The following is a 14,040-nucleotide window of genomic DNA, read 5'->3' as shown; positions in this document are numbered from 1 at the left end:
AGGCAGGGTCGGCAGACCCCTGCAGCTCACTGGCCAGGATGCAGGGCTGGCGAGGCAGGGTCGGCAGACCCCTGCAGCTCACTGGCCAGGATGCAAGGCTGGCGAGGCAGGGTCGGCAGGCCCCTGCAGTTCACTGGCCAGGCAGCCTGGCCTCATCAGCAAGCCCCAGAAGCCAGAGACAGTATCTCAAAAAAAGAGAGAAAAATCAAAAGGTGGACAGCTCCTCAGGAACAATACCTGAGGCTGTCCTCTCGCCTACACACGGAAAACAAACTCAACACACAGCCCAGAACGGTGACAAGAAGAGGGGGGAATGTAAGATCCATAAATTATACTTTCACACCAGAAAGTGAAATGCCCCATCAAGTCCCATCTCCACTGCAACCACAGCAACACTGGATTCTGACACTGTTGCTAGAGCACAAAACATGAGGCAAGCGCAAGGCAAGTGCACGGCCGTGGACCTGCCATGGCAGGCAGTACCTGTCCGTATATACGGCTGGGCCTCTTCCCCCGACAGCTGAGTAGAGCCCATCTCTTGTACTTCACATTGCAGACATGGACGTCATTGCCGTTGCTCTCACCAAACGGGATGCCTGTACCTCCGAACACTAACAGGTTGTTTCCATGCAGCACAACTGGGGAGGAAGAAGCACACATTCCACTCGTGCACTGCTATCTGTAGCATGCTGCCCCATGAGCCCAGACCACCTGAGAAGCTCAAACATGTCTACTTTAATGATCTAAGATCACACATATCTAACTATAGGATTTTGCAAAAGAAACGGCTTAGTTAATACTAGATGGACAACTCTCACACGGCTCACTGCTAGATATATGATAAACAGCCACAACGCACTTGTACAATTCACTAAATAAAATAATGTGCATAGCAATGTCAAGTCTACAGAATACATTGCTGTTCAAGACAGCTCAAATACACAGCAAAACAGAGGAAAAGGATCTATCATCTTTGTCTTAGAAAAGACCCCATAGGACTGGAATGGGGATTAAGGGCTCAATCTCTGCCAGAGGAATAATCTTTACATTTTAAACTATACTTTCTTTTTTCTTTTTCTTTCTTTCTTTTCCGAGGCAGGGTTTCTCTGTGTAGCCCTGGCTGTCCTGGAACTCACTTTGTAGACCAGGCTGGCCTCGAACTCAGAAATCCACCTGCCTCTGCCTCCCAAGTGCTGAGATTAAAGGTGTGTGCCATCACGCCCGGCTTTAAACTATAGTTTCTGCCAGTTTAATCCTCTACCAGATAAAAAGAACCACCAATATCCTGCAGGCAATTTTGGTATTCTACCTTTCTCTTTTCTGTTTGCCACATTGTGCACAATCCTCCCTCCCTCCTTCCCTCGTCCCTCTCATTTCAGTAGCTCCTCAACTTCCCCACAATCCCAGGGCAGTGGTGGTGCACACCTTTAATCCCAGCTCTCAGGAGGAAAGGCAGGTGGATTTCTGAGTTGAAGGCCAGCCTGGTCTACGGAGTGAATTCCAGGACAGTCAGGGCTACACAGAGAAACCCTGTCTCAAAAAATAAAAACATACAAACAAAACCTCCCCACAGGGCTGGTGAGATGGCTCAGTAGGTAAGAGCACCCGACTGCATTTCCGAAGGTGCAAAGTTCAAATCCCAGCAACCACATGGTGGCTCACAACCATCCGTAATAAGATCTGACTCCCTCTTCTGGAGTGTCTGAAGATAGCTACAGTGTACTTATATATAATAAATAAATAAATCTTAAAAAAAAAAAAACCCCTCCCCACAATCCTTTAACTCACACAGTGCAGTAGTTAAGTCTGTACTCCAGTGCCGTCAGGAGTTGGATTTAATTCTAGTGGGACTTTAGGAAAGCTAGTTCAAACACCCCTGAGGCTGGAGCTGTAAATGTTATTCTCTTTTCTCTTTCATTACTACTTTCCTCTCTCTCCTGTCTCCCTTTCTGTCTGCATCCAGAGCTTGGTGCACTCCATCATTAAGCAATGAACCCATTTCCACTTTTAGAGATGCTAAACAGAAACAGAAGTAATCAATGTTTGTTTTTTAACTCCTCTATTTTCCGGAGATAAGGTCTTGCTATGTAGCTAAGGCTGGCCTCAGAATCACTATGTAGCCCAGGCTAGCCTACAATTCATTGCAATCCTTCTGTCTCAGCCTCCCAAGTGCTGGGGTTACAGGCATGCACCACTGTACTGTAAAAAGAGTTTAAATAGCTTGCTGAAGGTTTCCTAAAAAGAGCTGGGATTCAATCCCAAGCAGTCTGGCTTCAGAGCATTTACTTTTAGTCATCTATTCTCAGGGCCCCTCTCAAACCTTGGTTCTTCATTTGTACAATGGCAATCACTGTAGAAACCTGTATCACAATGATGCTGTAAGGAAGTGAAGACCTTCATTTAATAGCTATTAATTACTATAGCTGCAACTCCAGCTTTTCATTTGACTACATTTTCCCTAGGATATATGTAATACTTTATATTGACCCTGAGATGGTGTTAGTCTCACTTTACAGGTAAATAGTTAAAACCTCATCTGGCAATCCAATATTATACAGTTAGACTCAAACCCAGGAACCCAGATTCTGAGTCATTACTCTGAATTACCACCACAGTGAAATACCTATTCCGTGACAACGCTTCATCATGTTGCAACAGTGTACGTTATTAAGAAGGGACAAGTGACAACAAACCTGCCATTTCAGATAGTTCACAAAGTCAAAACTTCAAAACTGCTGGCACTTACGTGACATAGATGCCAATTCCCGGGGCATGTAGCCATCTGTGCCCATCTGGTGCCACACGCCTGTTGCAAAATGATACCGCCAAAGCTCCCTGAAGAGAGGGTAGTCTTCGTTATCCGGCCCTCCCGATTCATCATAGTCTGGGTTATACCCTCCAAACACATAGAGATTGGTATTGTCTGCCACACAACGGTGTCCACTGCGGGCTGGGGGAGGTCTGTGGCCTAAAGAAGAAGAGGATGGTTTTCCAAAAGAGGCTTCAGATGAGGAGCAGAAACAGAATTAGTAACAACCACCTGAACTTCCAAAGGGAGTGGGGGGGGGGGGATCCTAACACACATGTATGTCATTTACCTAGCTTATTTTATGCACTTACACAGACTACTTAAGATTTTAGGGAGTTAGTCTCCATTTTTATTTCCTACGATTTTTAAATTTCAAAGACTAAAAGATTCTTCCCAGGAGAGGTGACACAGCATGATAAACTCAAGAAAATGACTGACAATATGGAATTCAAGAGAAGCAAGAGAGGCCTACTGCTTCAGACGCTAAGGTCAGAGATCAGATCTCGTCCTCTTTCAGTGAGAGCAGAGGCAAGCTAGATTAAACTGTGACTGTTGGAGAGAGTAATCACAAACATGCATGAGTCATGTCTAAATAAACACATACATGTAAGTATACGCTTAAAAAGAAAACTGGCTCTCGTGTACTCAGAGCAAAATTAAACTTTGAATACCATTCCAAAACTTTTCAAAGAAAATCCTGCATTTATCCCAAAGAACATCTTATATTCTGTTTAAGGCTACTACTAAGAAAAGCTATTATGGAAAAATTTTAAACTCAAAATGATCAAAAATAAAAAACTGTAGGTAAGACCTAACCTCTGAAATGCTCCATGATATGGGTAAAGACAGCATTTTCTGGATAGGACTCCAGGACCCTTCCCCACAACCTTCCCCGCCAAGGACAAAGTTTGTCAAACAGGAAGGAAGCAAGTTATAGATTTTAAATATTTTTCTTTATGATAGCAAGAATCCAGCTTGCCTTGTGCATGGTTAGCAAGCATTCTGTCACTGAGCTACAGCCTGAGGTTTCAGTTCTGTCACCAGCTAGACCTGTGGCACAAGCCTGGAATCAAAAGTCCTCAGGAGGCTGAGGTCGGAGACCCATCATCTCAGGGCCTGCCTGGGCTCACAGCATAAGTTCAAGACCAACCTAGGCAATTTGGGGATATAGCTCCAGTGGGTAAAGTACTTGCCTAGCATATTTAAGGCCCTTGGCTAAAACCTGGTATACAATAAGTAAATGACTGAATTATATACATAATTCATTTAAACTAATTTTGAGATCAGTTTAAAGGGAGAAAAAAAATCCACTACTTTATATTTCAATTATCCTTACAACTTCTTATAACAGTCTACAGAAGTCCTTAAATAGTTACAGAACCAAACAAGCTGCAATAGGATATGGACTATGATGACACTACATTTGTTACTACCCTAAAGATATCTCTATTTTATGTGCTACTGATGATAGTATAATGTCCACTAGTACTTAGTACACTGCCAGACACCAAATATGCTTTACTAATTAGTATTTATTACCAACCTAGTAAGGCCTTTTGTGTCTTTTTAAGCAAAAACTCTACTTTATATGATAAACTTTGGAACAAGAATTAAAATGCTATGCACAGAACTAGAGTACCTGAAAAACAAAGCAACAATGTATCTTTTAGTCACTCTTGTCCTGTCAGTCCTGTGTGTAAATCACTGACAGCTCTTAAGGCCTAGGTTAAGCATCTCAGAGCCCTCTGATGCTAAACCACTTCCTTTCAGTTACTCACTAGAGCTGTTAGCCTCATTGCCCAGCAAGCCTGGAGTCCTTCCTTTGACCTTGGCCTAGGCCACCTGCTCTCTAATTCTCCAGTGTAGAAATGCTCTCAAATCTACCATATGTCCCTTTAGGTTCTTCTGGATCAGCAGCCTCCGTTCAATGTTAGGGCAGACCTAAAGTTATCGAGATGGGAATACTGTATTTTGTAAATATGAGTCCAATGCCAGGCAAGTCGACTTCAGGCAACTGGGCATTTACAAATGATTTATGATTTGGTGTAAGGGAAGAATTAAGTCTCCTTCTGGCACACTGAGAACAGGAGAGTAAGCTATGGGAGACTGAGCAAGGGCTCCCAGGACATCCTAGTTCTTTCGTCCAGGACCTTGGTGTAGACACAACCTTCCACTGAATCTGTTTCCTCATCTGTGCTGGGGACGGCCCTGTGCCTCACAGGTGTGCTACTGTTAAGTGCTCACTGGCTTACATGTCTATCTCTCCAGGTGGTGGAGAGCTATGTGAGGAAAGAGAAATGTAGGTGCACCCACTTTCCTGTAACCTAGTGTAAGGCTCACAGAAAACACTGAAGGGGGCTGAGAATGGAACTGGTTTCTAACTGATTCTTCTCCACTCATTTCATGTTTGTTTTTTCCTGCAAATAGAGTAAAAGTTCCTCAAAGGCAAACAGCATGTACAATTATCCTGCATTACCCACATCACGTGACACAGCCAGAAAATACAACACATCTAAAAGTTTCCCTGGGTTTAACTTTAGGCCAAAGTAAACAGTGGCAGGAATGATTAAAACAATGACCGGCTCTGTGGACTCTGACACAGTATTTCCAAGATAGATGGCGTGGAGCTCAACAGCGAGCAGGCGCTGAGCACGTGGGAAGCCTGGCTTCAAACTCCAGCACCAAAGGAATAGAAGGGGGCGAGGGCGAGTGTGACTAGGGGACAGCTAGATTGTGTAATGATCTTTGCAAGGTACAAATGCATCTAGGAATTAGCAAGACAACCGTAAAACAGTTGCTATGTTCACTGGTCAGGAATGAAGACTCTCATGTTTTTTGTTTCTAGAAGGCGTTAGATAATTCTTAGGTTTTACATTTTTGGGAAAATGTGAAAAGAAAGACAGTAGCATTCTAGAACTTTCAATGGACACAGAGCAGAAAACATGGTCTAGGCTTACCACCATTTTGGCGATGAACATAACATGTGGATCAAACACTAGGGCAAAATGAAAAGATGATTTGACATAAAATGTACCCATTCATTCATTCTAAGCCCCAAAATTACTGGACAACAGCTGTGAACTGTTATTATGACAGGTTCTGGGCCAGTGACACTGTCTCTGGGGCTTACAGCCTAGCTCTGCCCAACATAATGCAGTAATTCCTGGCTACACTTGAAATGTGGCTGGGCCCAACGGGAATTTGTGTTCAAAAATTTAGCATCCCTAAAAGAATGTAAAATTGCTGGGCAGTGGTGGCGCATGTCTTTAATCCCAGCACTTGGAAGGCAGAGCAGGCAGATTTCTGAGTTCAAGGCCAGCCTGGTCTGCAAGTGAGTTCCAGGCCAGCCAGGGCTACACAGAGAAACCCTGCCTCGGAAAAACAAAACAAAACAAAAAACCAACCAAACAACCAAACAACCAAAAAAAGTAAAATTACCAGTTCTACATTAATGATATAATAAAATGATATGGGTTAAATAAAAATATTAACATAATGTCTTGTTTTTCATGTGGCTGCTACAAAACTTTAAGTTTGTAGCTCCCGTGTCTCCCAGATAGTGGTGAGTTAATCTAACTGCTAACTTCTGCTGTTCTCGTGATCTAGGCTAATTAAATGGCTGGGTAAGAGCATCTGACCAGTACTTGATCAATGCTGACCATTCTGTCAAGGAGCCTTCAGAGCTGCACAGGGTTAAGTTCTTTCTCCACAGAACCCCTTCCTATAGCCCAAGAGTGACTCCCAAATAGCTGAAACCCATTTCTTTCTTTTCTTTTTTTTTTTTTTTTCGGTTTTTTGAGACAGGGTTTCTCTGTATATCCCTGGCTGTCCTGGAACTCACTCTGTAGACCAGGCTGGCCTCAAATTTAGAAATCCCGCCTGCCTCTGCCTTCCAAGTGCTGGGATTAAAGGCCTGTGCCACCACGCCCGACTCCTATTTCATTTTTAAAAAATCACAGGAATGTATCAGGGCAGAAGCCAAGCACATGTGGCCAGCTCCTTGACCTTAACAAAATGAAATTTAGTTTTAGTATAAAGTCTCTGAGTCCTCCACCAAGTTTTCTGCTGATACAATCATCCACAGGTTTGGATTGCCTGCTTCCAAAACTCTCACTAGAAAACAGAGGAGTAGGTTTCAGAGTGAGCTCAGAAGTAAAGATTCACAGAGCCAAGGCCAAAGACCAGCACCCAACTCCTGTAACATACATATCACTCACTCACACACACACACACACACACACACACACACCACGCAATGTAAAAATGTGTAAGTGAGGAATGAAAAATGACCCTGCATGCTGAGGTGATCTGAACATCAGAAGACACACGTAGCTGTGGGACCTGGACAGCTGAGCCATTTTCTTTCCCGAGGCAAGCATCTGTTCTAACTCAGGGGTAAACAGGAGTTATGGTAACTAGGGAGGTGGGTTGATTTTGTAGCAGAAACCAGCTAGTTTTCTGAGATTATGCAACAGATGACTAGGTCATTTCCAATATTCTCATTATTATAAGTAATACTGGACTAAAGTTTCTTCTACATATTCCTATGAAAATTATGAATAAATCTAGAAATAGAATTTTTGGGTCAAAGAAACATGCATGTCAAATATTTACAAATATAACTATTATAGAGCTATACTACTGGACTATTTATAATCCTAAGTATGTGTATGAAAGTGTGTATTTTGAACTTTTCCTGAGACAGGGTCTTAAGTAGCCCAGGATCACCGCAAACTCTCTACACAGCCCAGGATGATTAAGCTACTGATCCTCCTACTCCTACTTTCAGAACGCTAGGATTACAGATAGGGGTCACCATGTCCAATTTTCACAGTGTCGGGGATGAATGAAAGGCAAGTGTGCTACCAACTGAACTACACACCCCTCATAGCACTACTGCCTTCCTATCTTCCTTATTGAGACAGGGTCTCGGGATATAGTCTGGGCCAGCTTTTAACTCTCTAGAGGCAGGATCTCACTATATAGTATTGGCTGACCTGAAATACAGTCTTTAGATCAGACTAGCCTTAAACTCTTAGAAACCTGTTTATGTCTCTCCAGTGAAAGGATTAAAGGCATGTACCACCACATCTAGACAAGCCTCAAACTCCTGATTTTCTTTCTCTGCTTCCCCAGGGTGCAGTCCAGAAAATTTTTTTTTTTTTTTTTGGGTTTTTGGTTTTTCGAGACAGGGTTTCTCCTTATAGCTCTGGCTGTCCTGGAACTCACTTTGTAGACCAGGCTGGCCTCGAACTCAGAAATCCGCCTGCCTCTGCCTCCCGAGTGCTGGGATTAAAGGCGTGCGCCACCACGCCCGGCTCTATTTTTTTTTTTTTAAAGATTTATTTATTGATTATATGTAAGTACACTGTAGCTGTCTTCAGACACTCCAGAAGAGGGAGCCAGATCTCGTTACGGATGGTTGTGAGCCACCATGTGGTTGCTGGGATTTGAACTCTGGACCTTTGGAAGAGCAGTCGGGTGCCCTTACCCACTGAGCCATCTCACCAGCCCCCAGAAAATTATTTTTTAAAGATTATTTCTCTATGTGTACGACTGCCTAGATGTATGTACACTATACGTATACCAAGTTGCCTAAGTGAGTCAGAAAAAGAAGTCAGAGCCTCTGGAACTGGAGTTATAGACAATTGTGAGCTGCCGTGTGGGTGCTGAGAAACAAATCAGGGTCTTCATCAAGTGCTCTTAATCTCTCCAGCTCCCCAGCAAATACATTTTTTTGTTTATCCTATTCAAGTTTTAGCTGAAATTTAACAGAACAAGGTTGAATAGAAGAGATGATACTGAAGAGATTAGTCTTGCTTAATTTAATTCAGTGAGGACACTGGTCAAATTTCACTTCAAAATTAGATATTTCCTCTTGGTTTCTTGTTAATGGTCTACCAATAAAGTAATCATTAGATTTTGTTCCTTATTAGAAAAGGGTATGTTTTTAAAATAAAATTTTTACTGAAATGTTACATACAGAAAGGGACACATATAAGGCCACAGTGTGATACATTTTAACAAAAAAGAATGCTTAAATTTTTTAAAGTTTTTATGGGGGTGTCATGGTTTTCTTTGAGCCTATTAGTGTAGGTACTACTAACTTCCAGAAGCTTGCCCTCCCTTCATGCTCACAGCACCCTCCGATGCACCTCTTTACCTTAGATTATTGTGAGCTGCTATACAGATGCTGGACATCAAACCTGGGTCCTCCACAAAAGCCACCAATGCATTTAATCTCTGATCCATTTCTCCAACCCACTAATTTTTCTGTCAATCATAAAACGAGTGGTCTCTCTATAGTTTTATTATACATTGCCATATCTAAGTGTGCATTCCCAAATAATATTTGAAGTGTATAATAAAATGAGACAGTAGCATGCCTTTGTAGCACTTGGGAGGCAGAGGCAGGAGGATCTCTGAGTTTGAGGCCAGCCTGGTCTACAATGCAAATTCGAGGACAGCCAGGGCTACACAGAGACACTGTGTCAAAAAACCAAAATAAGAAGATATAGTACATATTCTTTTGGGTTCTTATTTATGATTGTTCCAAGGCTCCCTCCCTTTCTGTTGTTGTTGAGGATGGTGTGCGCAGTCTGCTCATCTCCACTGTTGAGTGGCATCTCTGTAGGAGTGTGCAGCCCAGTTTACTCACTCAGTCTAGTTCTGTGAATAGACATTTAGGTGCTTTCAATCTGTGGCCTATTATTGATATAAACATTTTCATACATGTTTTCAGGTGGACAGGGGGGCCACAATGCTGTTGGCTATAAATCCAGAGACTGAATTCCTGAGTCTTAAAGGAAACCCTTATTAGATGAGGCCATAGTTTTCAAAATGGCTAGAACAATTCCCGTAGTTACCAACAGCATGAACATCCCACGTTCATGTCAATACTTGGCAGTCATTGCTCCCATTTAGTACTTCCTGTTAGTCTACAAACCTATCTCACACTAGAACACACATTTCTCTCATTGCTGATGAAATTGGGCACTTATTGGTTGTGAGCCTAGCCTTTAATGGCTGAGCCATCTCTCCAGCCCAGAAATTGGGCACTTTTAAAAAATCTTTTTAGATGAGGTCTCCTTGTGTATTTCTGGCTGTTCTGTAAATCACTATGTAGACAGGCTGTCCTTTAACTCCCAGAGATCCTCTAGCTTCTGCCTCCAAGAATGCAGAGATTGAAGGTATACATCACCATGCCCAACCAAGTCAAGCACTTTTTGTTAGTTGGCCATCTGGAATTTCATTCAGTAAATGCCTACTCCAATTTTACACATTCTTATAGAGATGTCTTTTATAAATCCTGATTTGCATAAATTCATGGTATATTCCTGAAATGAGAATGCTTACTTCTCACCTATATATTTCAGTACTGAAATTCTGTACTTTTACTAAGATTTATTTTCACTTATGTCTGTGTGTATGTGCATGTGTGTAAGGGCATAGGTATGTGCGCATGAAGGCAGGCCCAAGGCTGACGTCCTTCCTCTTGCTGACTGAGGAAAACTCTTTCTGTTCATTTCTCATCCAGCTAGTCTGACTGGACAGCTTTCTCTTCGACCTACTGCCTTAGCCTTCCCAGAACCGGGATTACAGGCAGCCTGCTGTGCCCCCTGGCATTTACAGACATTTTGAGGGACCCAAACTGGTCCTTAGGCAAGCACTTTATTCACTAAACAAAAAATTATGAGACTTTTAGCACTAGTTCCAACTGTTTAATGTTAGTTATAGAAATGCAATACATATGTATACACACATATTACACAATTCCTCTACACTGTTAGAAATCTCTACAATTGTATTTAGCTTCATGTCTAAGTTTTAGTAGAGTCTCTACACACTACTTCATATAATCAAATATTCCTCGATTTGGAATTTATATCACCAGAAGTACCTTTCCAACTTATTTTCCCAAAATGACTGTACTGCATAAATTCCAGATCTCTCATTTATTTTGAGAGATCAAGGCCAGCCACATCTGGAGAGTAGATTCTATGCCAGATAGGGCTACACAGTGAGATACTGTTTCAAGACAAACAAACAAATAAAAATAAATTCTTTATACTTTATAATTAGATAGAACTCAATATACCTCTCACATGCACTGTACTATCAAACGGAGATGCAGAAGCAGCTGAAGTCCCACTGCCCCTGTCCTGGAAGAGCTTAAAACCCGAGGGGAGGCACACAAGTGAACAGAACTCCATGTGGTCAGTGCTGGTGCTATTACAGGCTGTCCACAGAAAGTGACATCAGAACAAAGTGGGGACAGGTCTTCCAAGTTTTCCTGGAAGTAACTGCTAGACTTACTGTTGAAGAATCAGAGGTTTTTCTGGAAATACTTATTAAAAGTGTTAAGGGATAATCAACTAGTGGTTTGCAAATCAATGGGAGTTTATCACCTACTCCCAAACTCTGCCCTGTGATTATCCATGCCATGCTTAATGACAGGAAGTATGTCACACAAGAAAATCTGGAAGTAACGTTTTAAAAAGATGATTTATATTCAATGTGCATGAGTATTCTGCCTGCCTTCAGTATGTATGCCCTGGGTGTCCGCCTCGTGCCCACTGAGGCACCACTCTGCAGCCAGTCCCTGAAGTCATTCCTTGTTTTCCCCTCCTACTCTTCAATTAGTGATCAAGGCTCTAATTCAGCACATGCATAATTCAAGTTTGTACCTCCCCCACATCCCTACTACCGCCGCCTCATTTCAGGATGCAGCTTTCCTCACCTTGGTAACTGTAGTCATTATCTCTTTACTAGCCTCAAGACCAAGTCTGATCCTGAAAAACTCTCCTTCAATGGTGCTCGCTCTATCTGACCCCTTACAGATTCTGGCTGCCATTTCCCACTATGCTAAACTTCCTACAGACCTTTGAAAGCATCTTTGAAAGTGGTACACAAACACCATATTCAAGCTATCTGGCACCTACCTGTGTCTGCAATTTTACCCTTCCCTCAAAAAAACCCACTTAGGTTTAAGTGACTTATCTGATAAACCAAAAGATACTATTCATCGTCTTCATCATTTGTTGATGAGAAACCTCTGTGTGTGCTCCACTACCTTATCAGGACACTGTCACAAATCACTGCACTCCAATCACTCTGCAGCTGTCTGCTCACCTGGTTCTCTAGATCTGCATCATCAATCTATCAAGTACAGTGACTGCTACATGGAAAGCACCCAGAAACGCCGAGTGAAGGGATGAATGATGGACAGAGTTAAACCTAAGAAAGTTGATGGGACAACCAGAGATCAATGGGAAAGGACAGAACACTGAGTTTCCACCTTTAATGGGTAGAAATAAGAAAACACGGAAGAGAACAAAATGGACAAAGAGGAGGAAGCAGAAAACATCTAGGATCATACAAAGCACTGTGACCCAAGGGAAGAGAAACGTGAATAAGATGCAGGAGGCCGACAGCATCAAACATTGAAACTCGTCAAAGGAGAGAAGACAGACAAGGCAAGGCCCCTGCTTCTAAGGAGGCTAGTGGTGATCCTTACACCCCAATGCTGAGCCTGCTCCCACCTCAGTCTGCTCAGCATTATCTATCACCAACTTCCTCAATTTTTCTGAATTTAGGACTTACAAATCTCCAATGGTATGAAACTTACCTGTGCAGTGTTTTTTACCCCCATGACTCTTTTTTTTTTTTTAATGGAAGCTATACAAAACAAAAAAACAAAAAACAAAAAAAACCCACCATCCAGATAGAACCAGATTTGTTTTTACTATTTCTTTTGACATTTTATATTTATATAGGATTTTACACAATTTTTAAGTTTTTTTAGATATGTTTGAGTGTTTGTCTGCAAGTATGTGAAGTGCATACACACCTAATGCTTGCAGAAGCCAAAGAAGGACGTCAGATCCTCTGGAAGTGGTATAAATGCTTGTTAGCCACCATGCGGGTGATGGAAACGGAATAAGGGTCCTCTGCAAAAGCAGCAAGAGCTCTTATCCTCTGAGCCCTCTCTCCACTCACATAACTGCTTTTTCATTAAACTCTATGACCAATTATTTTTCTTTTGGTGGTGGTGGTGGTGGTGGTGGTGACATGGTCCCACATGCTTCAGGCCCCTTGAACTCACTATGTAGCTGGAGACAACCCTGAACTTCTGACAGTCTTGCCTCCACCTCCCTTTTAAGTGTGAGAATTAAAAGTGGTATCATTTTTGCCTTTGTTTGCTTTGGTGGTGTTTTGTTTGTTTGAATTTTATTGTATGTATTTTGTGTAGAAGAGAATAGTTTTGCTTTAAGAATATATGGAGGTCAGAAGACAACTTGTGGGTGTTTCTTTTCGGGTTCTACCATGTGGCTCCCAGGGATTGTGAGTTGGTTGTCAAGTCTTGAGTCATCCCCCTGCCCCCATACTTGGTGTTATATGTGGTGCTGGGGACCAGGGGTTTTTAGGTGGCTCTGGGCAGGCTCCATTTAAGCACCCTGCCAACTAAGCTGTATCTCTAACCCTTGTTCTGGTTCTTAGACAGTTTCATTCTGCAGAGTTTCATTCGAGGATGGCCTAGAATTCACCATGCAACTCAGGCTGGCCTATACTGTAAAAGGACATCCTCCTGCCTCAGCCTCCCAAATTCAGGGTTTATAGACCTGAACCACCATGCCTGGCCTTAAATTACTTCTTAATTATGCTTATATTTAGTAAACATGAGTATTTAAAATAATGCTACATTGCTTATGAAGCCTAGTTTATGCTTATTTCAGACTAAGTTAAATTTCTCAGTTTAAAAAAATTAATAAGTTAGTATTTTAATTTAAAAAGAAAATATTACAGAACTAACATATCTCTTTGCACTTATATGTATTATTTTCCCATCACATACTACTAAAGTACCTTTGACATTTATCAATAACATTATTTCTGCTAAGAGGCACCTTGCTATTACTGAATTTCTTATCTTGACCCATTCAGGCCCGGTTTTAAGTCTGTTCATGTTCCAGGGTTTGGCTGCTAAAAATACGTTAAAAACTAGATATGGAGACATCTATAGCAGCTGTGGGATTTACCGTAGTGGTCTTTGTTGTTTGGTTTTGGTTTTTGTTGTTGTTGTTTGTTTGTTTGTTTTTTGAGAAAGGGTCTTTCTGTCTAGGCCTGGCTGTTCTGGAACTTGCTATGTGGCTTGGCATTCACTGATCTGCCTGCTTTAAAGGTTTACGTGGCTCCATGCAGCTTAGGTTTTTTACTTAATCTCTTCAGTT

At 42.0% G+C, this 14,040-nt stretch overlaps 1 protein-coding gene across 2 annotated transcripts in view; it reads right to left on the bottom strand.

The window, feature by feature from the left end:
* Klhdc10 (kelch domain containing 10) overlaps positions 1-14,040 on the bottom strand; it is a 55,494-nt gene that overhangs the window by 13,246 nt on the left and 28,208 nt on the right. For both annotated transcript variants that reach the window (XM_021164780.1, XM_021164781.1), the window contains 2 exons: positions 2,747-2,968; positions 484-638 (listed from right to left, as the gene is read on the bottom strand). In XM_021164780.1, the coding sequence (XP_021020439.1) occupies positions 484-638; positions 2,747-2,968 (377 nt within the window). The remainder of the gene's footprint in view (positions 1-483; positions 639-2,746; positions 2,969-14,040) is intronic.

The sequence above is a fragment of the Mus caroli genome, chromosome 6 (assembly GCF_900094665.2).
Source record: "Mus caroli chromosome 6, CAROLI_EIJ_v1.1, whole genome shotgun sequence".
Classification (NCBI taxonomy): domain Eukaryota; kingdom Metazoa; phylum Chordata; class Mammalia; order Rodentia; family Muridae; genus Mus; species Mus caroli.
Note: the sequence above shows the minus strand (reverse complement) of the source record. Positions and strands in the feature narration are given on the sequence as shown.